At 39.1% G+C, this 10,009-nt stretch overlaps 1 protein-coding gene across 1 annotated transcript; it reads right to left on the reverse strand.

Moving 5' to 3' along the window:
• Positions 1-1,444: 1,444 nt before the first annotated feature.
• LOC141385616 (uncharacterized) lies at positions 1,445-8,046 on the reverse strand. Its single transcript, XM_073951452.1, has 2 exons — positions 2,409-8,046; positions 1,445-2,214 (listed from the first exon to the last, which is right to left on the reverse strand). Exons 1-2 carry the CDS (start codon positions 7,160-7,162, stop codon positions 2,157-2,159), a joined length of 4,812 nt encoding a protein of 1,603 aa, XP_073807553.1. The 5' UTR covers positions 7,163-8,046; the 3' UTR covers positions 1,445-2,156.
• Between the last annotated feature and the right edge of the window lie 1,963 nt (positions 8,047-10,009).

The raw sequence follows: 10,009 nt of genomic DNA on the forward strand, positions 1-10,009 counted from the left end.
CTACGACTAGTGTTCTTATCTCTGTTGCGATCGGAGAGGAATGCCGCTGTCTAGTCGGCCTTGAGCCTCTGTTCCATGCAGAATTAGTTGCTGAATCATGCGATCTCTGTCTGACTGCATTTGGGGATTCTTCACCCATATTACTCAAAACTTCATATCTGTTCTGAAGCTGTATTTGAGTCCGAGCTGTATTTGGGGTAGAAGACGCTAATGCGGCATCGTATGATCTGACCCCACGAGTACCCTTTGGTCTCGCACCTTGTTTATGCCAATGCTCATTTTCAACAGTTCTTTTCCGTTTTTCTGTGCTCAAAACAGTAGCAGGAACAGATTTATGGGACTCACCGGCTGTGTGCTGAGAGAATCCACAATGAAGCTGAAGTTCTGGTCGGATCGCAAGCAACTTCGTTTCAAGAACTGCGATCTTTTGTAGAAGTTTGTGGCAGTTTGTACAGCAGTGAGAATCTGAATTAATCCGATCCAGAGGCATTTTCACAGCCGTGTCTTCCCGTCTCCGGAATGTAAGCAGCTGGTAGCGGGAGGATTGTTTAGACGGTAGTTTCCCTTTTTTTAGTAAAGCTATATTCCAGAAAGTTTGTAGAATCGATGCTGATCTTCAAGCCGTGTTGTTTGAGCACTGTGCTGATAGGCTCAAGTTAAAATTAGGGTATAAGATATAAAAGCAAGAGTGCGAAGAGCGGAGCAGTGGGCAAAGACGTCCGAACAGTAGCAAAGCAGGAAGTAAAATGTAATTATTTATAAAGATATACTGACCTACAGAATTATTTTTAGAGTGTATGAGCATAAATGGCCACAAAACTACATGATGAACGCTGTGAGTTTGCATCAGGACGATGATACATGAGCTGACTTTGAGCAATGTTGTTGTACAGTATTACAGCTTGTGATGCTGCTTGGCTACTTTCATAAAATTGGCAACAAACATTTTACATAAAAATTGGAAATGTAAGTTAGTTTTGTAATATTGTATCAATAGGATGTGAGGACTAGTGACCTACCTATATCACTCACTATCCTTAAACTTAGTTCCTGATTTATACGAGGTCGACACAGTGGAATGAACCACCAATTATTTTAGCATATGTTTTACACAGTGGCTACTCTTCCAGCTGCAACCCAGTACTGGGAAACACCCATACACATTCTCTCTCTCTCACACACACACACACACACACACACATGTATACACTACTGCCAATTTAGTTACCTATTATTCCCCTATACCGCATGTCTTCGGGCTGTGGTTGAAACGAGTACTTTTTCCTTTTGTACATTTTTGAACAGGGTTTCCACGGGGTCTTAAAACGTCTATGTTACAACCCCTAGGCAGTCTAGGGAAGTGGGGTTGCACACTTGATCAAGGATTTTGTTCAAACAAACACTCAAAGAAAATTGAACTCAAAGTAATGACCACATACAAGAATTGCTGTGCAAATAAAGTGATTTATTACAAGTGGTGATAAGTGAAGCAGTAAGTGAGCTATTTACAATATTTACAAATCACAATCAAAACAAAAACCTAAATTAGAAAGACTGGCTATGGGTGGCGCTAAAGCAAAGAAACAATCAAAACCAAACAGTCTTACTAATATCAAATCCCCGCTAATCTAGACTAATAAACAATAATGTGAAAAATAAATCTTCAACGTCCAAGACGTCTTACCTAAACTACACTAACTATCCACTTAACCAAAAATACACGGGTTGGCGCTCACCCCCTTCCCTAGTGTATCTCTAGACAGTTGAACTCCTATGTGTTGAAATGTATATCACGTGACCTACTTACCTACCAGTCTTTCTACCAAACCTCTGTAGGGAAACATGAGGAAAGGGAATGAATGATTACACAGGTAAGAACAGACAGTGACTAAACCAAAATAACAACACAGTGTAAATAAAGGATAAGACGGACTATATATCACAACAATACTTAACAAAATGGGGATATAAACACAGGTTCAATCAAGCGAGCAAACAAGCACAAAAACCAGTGACAAGGTGAGCCAACAAAGACTGTCAAACTGCTGGCAGACAAAAAAATATATAGTGAGCTGGAGTAATCTGATTGGCTGAAACTGGAACCGAGTTGTCACAGAGGAACCAATCAGCATAAAGCAGTGTCAGGATTGGTTGCATCAAGTGGATGTGAACCAGCCAATCAGGAACAGCAGTAGGCAAAAACAAGGAAGTGAACTGGAGTGATAAAAAGAAAAACACAATGAGACACATAGTAATACAACCATAAATAACCAATACGTGCTGGCACGTAACACCTCCCCACTAAAGAACAAACATATAATGTTTGTAAAAGAAATATTTTTAACAACGAACATTCAAACATAAATAAACAAATCCACAATAACTGAATTGTCAAATTTAAAACTTACGTGTCAGGTCGAGACAGGGTATCAGCCACAATATTCTCTTTCCCCTTCTTGTGTCGGACCTCAAGGTTATAGCTTTGTATAATCAGTGACCAGCGCATCAGTCTCTGGTTCTGATTATACATGCGTGACAGAAAGACAAGTGGGTTATGGTCTGTGTAAATCACTACTGGAGTTGAGCTGGAACCCACATACACTTCAAAATACTGTAGAGCCAACAATAGAGCAAGAGCTTCCTTCTCAATCGTTGAATAATTCAACTGGTGTTTGTTGAACTTACGGGAGAAGTAGCAAATCGGATGGTCAATTCCTTCCTTATCTTCCTGCAGCAGGACAGCGCCAGCTCCTACAGCACTTGCATCTACCTCCATTTTAAAAGGCTTTTCGAAATTTGGAGCCATTAACACGGGAGCTTCACACAGAAGTGCTTTAATACTTTCAAAGGCATGCTGGCATTCAGATGACCACTTAAATTGCCTAGAAGGGCTCAATAAATTTGTAAGAGGCGTTACCACACTTGAAAAGTTCTTGCAGAAGCCACGGTAGTATCCCGCCATTCCTAAAAACCTCCGCAATTGACGACGAGTATTTGGGGTAGGAAATTCTGCAATGGCTGTTACTTTTGCTTCTACTGGGCGGACCTGTCCTTGACCAACCCGTTTACCAAGATAGGTGATGGTTGCCTGAGCAAACTCACATTTTGCCAAATTCAGGGTTAGATTAGCATTGGCTAGTCGTTGGAACACAGTTTTCAACTGAGACATGTGCTCTGGCCATTCAGAAGAATAGATCACTACGTCATCCAAATATGCATTACATCCTGCAACTCCTGCCAGTACAGTAGTTATCAAACGTTGAAACGTAGCAGGTGCATTGCGAAGTCCGAAAGCCATAACCTTGTACTGCATAAAGTGATCAGGGGTAACAAAGGCCGATATGTCAGATGCACGAGGTGTTAATGGCACTTGCCAGTAACCCTTTAACAAGTCTAGTTTAGTCACAAAACGAGCAGAACCCAAGTTATCAACACAGTCCTCCATGCGCGGCAATGGATAGCAATCAGGAACTGTCACTGCATTGACCTTGCGGTAATCAGTGCAAAAACGATTTGACCCATCAGATTTGGGAACGAGAATGCAAGGGGAGCTCCATGGACTACAACTTGGAGCTGCTAGTCCATTTTCACATAGATATTCCACTTCCTGCTTCATAATTTGTCTCTTTCGGGCATTAACACGGTAAGGATGCTGTTTGATTGGATTGGAGTTATGAATAACAATATCGTGTTGTATAACAGAGGTTTGCGTCGGAGTGTCATGAAACAGTTCTGGGAATTGCTCAATCAGATTTTTAACATCCTTCTTTTGGGTTTCTGTCAAATGAGTCAAGTGTGAGGACAAGTTTTTCAGAATCTTAGAGTTCTGTAACAAAGCACATTGCTGTGGAGCATTGCGCAGCACTAATCCATCCTCATCTGCCTCTGTGGAAATGTCAAAATCCATGTTCATTAGTGCAATGGGTTTTGTCACTTCCTTTTTCTCAATTTGATCTTGTCGTACCAAATATGCTTTGAGCATGTTAACGTGACAAACACGGGTTTTTCGTCTCCGGTCAGGTGTGCGCAGGACATAATCAGTATTACTGATTTTGTGGTCAATCACATATGGCCCTGAAAATCGTGCAGACAATGCAGAACCAACAATTGGCAAAAGGACCAGTACTTGGTCTCCTGGTTTAAATTCACGAACCACAGTTTTAACGTCAAATCTTTTCTTCATTTTACCTTGCACAGATTTGAGTGTCTGTTGTGCCATGGAACAAGCATTACGTAATCGCTCCCGAAATCTACTCACGTATTGGGTCACATTCGTTTTGCTACTAGATTCCGAATCTAAAAGTTGTTCTTTCAACACTTTAAGTGGGCCACGGACAGTGTGTCCAAACACAAGTTCAGCTGGGCTGAATCCGAGGGACTCCTGTACTGTTTCACGTACCGCAAACAGCATCAGGGCCACTCCTTCATCCCAGTCATTGCCAGTGTCTAGACAGTACGTTCGCAACATGGATTTCAGTGTCTGGTGGAACCGCTCTAGTGCTCCCTGACTCTCTGGATGGTAAGCACTGGAAACACAATGTTGAATAGAAAGTGACCTTAACACCTCGTTAAACACATTTGACATAAAATTTGTCCCTTGATCACTCTGTACGACTTTGGGTAGGCCAAATGTAGCAAAGAATTTGGTGAGAGCTTTAATGATTACGGGTGCAGTGATTTTACGTAATGGTATGGCTTCAGGAAAACGTGTAGCAGCACACATTATTGTCAACAAAAATTGGTTACCGGCTTTCGTCTTTGGCAACGGACCTACACAATCAACAATTACCCTTTCAAAAGGTTCCATCAGGATTGGTATAGGATTAAGAGGAGCAGGTGGGATTACCTGATTAGGTTTACCACTGAACTGGCAGGACTGACAGGTGCGGCAGTATCTGGCGACATCTTGCTTCAACCCTGGCCAGAAGAAATGCTTCAGGATCCTGTGATAGGTTTTCGTGATTCCTAGATGACCAGACAAAACATGATCATGCGCAAGAACTAATACTTGCTGTCGGAAAACAGAAGGAACAACCACCTGATATACAGTACTCCATTCATCATCTTGCTCCATTGCAGAACTCCACTTACGCATCAGTAGTGCATTCTCAACAAAATAACCCACCTGTTTCTGTTTCAACTGTTCTCGAGGAACGACTAATTTGAAACATTTGGATAAAGTTTGATCTTTTTGTTGGGCAAGGATGATTTGCTCACGAGTCAAATTTAAGTTCAGATTGACCTGATTATCAAATGCACACTTTTCAGTCAGAGGTTGTTTTTCAACATTTGTCACTTTGTTACTCACAGTTGCATCATCTACAGTCATAAATGAATCAGATAAAGTAATCTCATTGTCCGTTTGCTTCTGCTGAGCTCGGGTCACGACGCATGCTAGAAAAGTCTCAGGGAATGCATCTGACAACTTGTCACAAAATGAAGGCATGGGAGATTTATCAAGAACCTCGCAAACAGGCATCACCTTACCACCGGCTATATCGTTTCCAAGGATAAGTGATATGCCTTTTACGGGTAATGCAGGTCGAACTGCCACATGCACAAAATCATTGACCAGTTCGCACTGTAAGTGGATTTTGTGCACAGGTGCTCTCACAATTCCCATCTGGATACCTTGCATAAGGATGCTGGATCCAGCTGAGGTTTGTTCGTCAAACGGTAACGCATCAGCAGCTATAATGGAATGACTGGCACCAGTATCACGAAGAATGTTTATTATGTGCTGGTCTTCAGGTTTACCAGTTATCGAAATTGATCCTTTAGTTACGAATGGCTTGTAACTTTCATCAAATGTATTCTCAAGTTGTTCCTTATTCTCAGGTGCAGATTGGACAAAACCATTACTTTTAGGTTTTTGATTTTTGTTTTTCAAAGCACGACAATCGTTTATCAAATGTCCAATTTTTCGGCAATAGAAACAGACTCTAGTCTCTTTTGGAATTTCGGACTTTGCCAGTGTACGAGAACTAGAGGAACAAGCAGGCGGAGTGACAGTCACAGACTCAGGACGAGCAGAGGGAAACACGGGTTTGTGTGTAAGAACAAATTCGTCAGCATGAACAGCAGCTTCAGACAAAGACGTTACTTTCTGTTCATTTAAGTAGAGAACCACACGCTCAGGGAGACAATTTTTAAATTCCTCAAGCAGAATTAACTCTCGTAAAGTACTATAATCGGCTGTTTTAGAAGCACTACACCATTTGTCAAATAAAATGCTTTTTTCCCGTGCAAATTCTACAAATGTTTGCTGTGGAGTTTTCTTGTGTTTGCGGAATCTTTGTCGATATGCTTCTGGTACTAGCTCGTAAGCGCGTAAAATTGCGGATTTTACAATATCATATTTCAAACTCTCTTCAACAGAAAGTGTTGCACAGACTTCTTGGGCTTTGCCACTCAGCTTACACTGCAGAAGCACAGTCCAGATGTCTTTAGGCCAATTAAGTGTAGTTGCAATACGTTCGAACGCAGTAAAGTAAGAGTCAACCTCATCTTCACGGAAATTAGGAACAAGTGAAATTTGTTTACTTACGTCAATTTGGTTGAAAGAAGATTTAACATCTGGCTTGATCACCTGACCAGGCATGAGTACATCAGTACTGACCACAGGAGAAGTCATAGCAGCCTTAGCAGCAGCGTCCAGCTCCAACTGGCGCAACCTAACTTGCTTGTCAGCTTCAATCTCGAGACGCCGTATCTCAAGCTTAAGATCCAGTTCAGCCTTATGTGTCCGTGCTTTCTCCTGAGTCTCATACTGGAGTTTGGCCAGACGTAGCCTAAGTCTGCCATCTGTCTTTGAATCAGTAGAGACAGGGGTTGATGGATCAAAGGGCGGCAACGCAACTTTAGCCTCAACCTTCGCTTCAACGTCAGTTACATTACTACCATGCCCTGCACTTTCAGGACTGCACGGCCTTTCAGCTGAATAGTTAGGATCAAGTTCAGTGACATTCTCACTAGTGGTCTGAAATACTCCTATTTCAACCAAATGATCGTAAAGTATTTTCTTAATAGTTTTTTTCAGAAATTGGCGACTGATCGAAATTTGAAAATGCTCTGCAATTTTGAAAAGTTCGTCCTTGCGGCATTTATCAAACTGCTCGAGTGAAGGATTATTAAGAAAAGCTTCCACATTAGACAATGCCATTTTTTTAATCACAAGCTAGTCAGAAGCAAATAGACAAATTCAGTAACTCACTCCTCTAATACTACCTCTAGTATAATCCACAAAATTACTTTGGGTACAAAAAGAATTGAGTATCTGTAGAACCAAAATCCTCAGAAATAAATGTTGGGATGTTAATTATCCCGGACGAGCCCCCAAAAATGTTACAACCCCTAGGCAGTCTAGGGAAGTGGGGTTGCACACTTGATCAAGGATTTTGTTCAAACAAACACTCAAAGAAAATTGAACTCAAAGTAATGACCACATACAAGAATTGCTGTGCAAATAAAGTGATTTATTACAAGTGGTGATAAGTGAAGCAGTAAGTGAGCTATTTACAATATTTACAAATCACAATCAAAACAAAAACCTAAATTAGAAAGACTGGCTATGGGTGGCGCTAAAGCAAAGAAACAATCAAAACCAAACAGTCTTACTAATATCAAATCCCCGCTAATCTAGACTAATAAACAATAATGTGAAAAATAAATCTTCAACGTCCAAGACGTCTTACCTAAACTACACTAACTATCCACTTAACCAAAAATACACGGGTTGGCGCTCACCCCCTTCCCTAGTGTATCTCTAGACAGTTGAACTCCTATGTGTTGAAATGTATATCACGTGACCTACTTACCTACCAGTCTTTCTACCAAACCTCTGTAGGGAAACATGAGGAAAGGGAATGAATGATTACACAGGTAAGAACAGACAGTGACTAAACCAAAATAACAACACAGTGTAAATAAAGGATAAGACGGACTATATATCACAACAATACTTAACAAAATGGGGATATAAACACAGGTTCAATCAAGCGAGCAAACAAGCACAAAAACCAGTGACAAGGTGAGCCAACAAAGACTGTCAAACTGCTGGCAGACAAAAAAATATATAGTGAGCTGGAGTAATCTGATTGGCTGAAACTGGAACCGAGTTGTCACAGAGGAATCAATCAGCATAAAGCAGTGTCAGGATTGGTTGCATCAAGTGGATGTGAACCAGCCAATCAGGAACAGCAGTAGGCAAAAACAAGGAAGTGAACTGGAGTGATAAAAAGAAAAACACAATGAGACACATAGTAATACAACCATAAATAACCAATACGTGCTGGCACGTAACAGTCTACAATTTAAAAAATTGAAATTTAGGGCCTTAAAAAGTCTTAAATTCGCTGTTCTAGGTCTTAAATATTTTGCACAGGTCTTATTTTTTTTGATGTCTATGTAACACTACATCTAATGCTCATTTTAGATGTTTTTGGGGTGTTGTAGTTCTTTATTTCACTAGTATAATTGTAATTTGTGGTATTACAAATAAGACCAGCATGCACTAGCCTCAGTGCGCGTAGCGAATATGACATAATCAATGTGTTTGCGGAGGTTCGCTTTGGGTGCGTGCATCATGATTTCCGCTGGTGGAGCTCTTGTAATGTTTTGAGACTCAAATGAACAGTGCACGCTGCGCCGTGTTTCATTTGAGTTTAATATAAAACACTTTGAAGAGATTTTGTCTAAAATAGGTATGATTGTACAGACATCTTAACGTTTCGTCCATGCTATCATAAATATGTGATCATAGGGAGAACCAGATGACCAATAATTCTTGGCTAGAAATTGCAACAGCAGTGAGAAAGGAGGAAAGTTTTTGAAAAAGTTTTTTAAAAAAAACTGAGGGATAAGTTTGTTAAAAAAAATAAAACAGACCATGCAAAAGTGGAGACCCAGGTGGTTTTCATATTACAGAATTTGTTTTTCCACCATTTTTTCCACTGTTGTATGGGCCTATATTACAATTTTGAATTTAAAACACTGTTCTTAGAATTTAATCAGAATTATTTGCCCCTCTTTGATTTATTTATTTTTTTAATATTTCCTTAATTATGATTAAGAGAGCAAGGACATTTTCACAGTATGTCTGATAAATTGTCTTCAGGAGCAAGTATTACTTGTTTTATTTTGGCTAGAATAAATGCATTTTTAAAAATTTTTTAAAAACCATTTTAAGGTCAATATTATTAGCCCCCTTAAGCAATATATTTTTCCAATAATCTACAGCACATACAATCAATACCTTGCCTAATTACTCTAACCTGCCTAGTCAACCTAATTAACCTTGTTAAGCCTTTAAATGTCACTTTAAGCTAAATAGAAGTGTCTTGAAAGTATAATTTACTGTTGTCATGGCAAAAATAAAATAAATCAGTTTTTAGAAATGAGTAATTAAAACAATAATGTTTAAAAAATATGTTGAAAAAATGTTCTCATTTAAACAGAAATTGGGGTAAAAATAAACAGGGTGGCAAATAATTCTGACTTTAACTGTAACTGAAAAGGAATATATGAACCTATCAGTTTACAATAAATTGATGCCTAATTTCTAGGCTTTATAGGTGATAATGATCAGCAATGTTGGACCATTATTGCCTTTTTAGCTTATAAGAAGGACTAGAATCTAGCCTGACTGTAATGTGTGAATTGTTAAGTGGGCAAAATAAAATGTAAAAAAAATCTGTATTTTTAGTGATTGTACTTTTTTGCTTTTATTCTTGCCATTATAAAAAAGAAAATTGTAAAGCAATTCAAGTTCTGTTGCTGTTTAATATTTAACTTTATAGGTAGAACTGTCCGAGATATGAACAAAAGCAAGTGATGCATCATTTAGGTTAAATAAAATTATATTTGAAAATATCTTGAATGGTTATAAAAATCTCTATAATAAATTATAAAAATAATAAAAAAAATAGTTAGTTTAAAAATCTTCATTGATATTAATGATATGGCCTACTTCCAGAAACTTTCCACTTTTCTGTTTGTCCGTCTGATTTTA

Source organism: Danio rerio, chromosome 5 (assembly GCF_049306965.1).
Source record: "Danio rerio strain Tuebingen ecotype United States chromosome 5, GRCz12tu, whole genome shotgun sequence".
Taxonomy (NCBI): domain Eukaryota; kingdom Metazoa; phylum Chordata; class Actinopteri; order Cypriniformes; family Danionidae; genus Danio; species Danio rerio.

Coding starts and splice junctions, on each gene's coding strand:
- LOC141385616 (XM_073951452.1), bottom strand. CDS start 7,162: ATGGCATTGTCTAATGTGGAAGCTTTTCTTAATAATCCTTCACTCGAG. Junction 2,215..2,408: donor ACCCTGTCTCGACCTGACAC/GTAAGTTTTAAA, acceptor TTATCACTCCAG/TTCACTTCCTTGTTTTTGCC.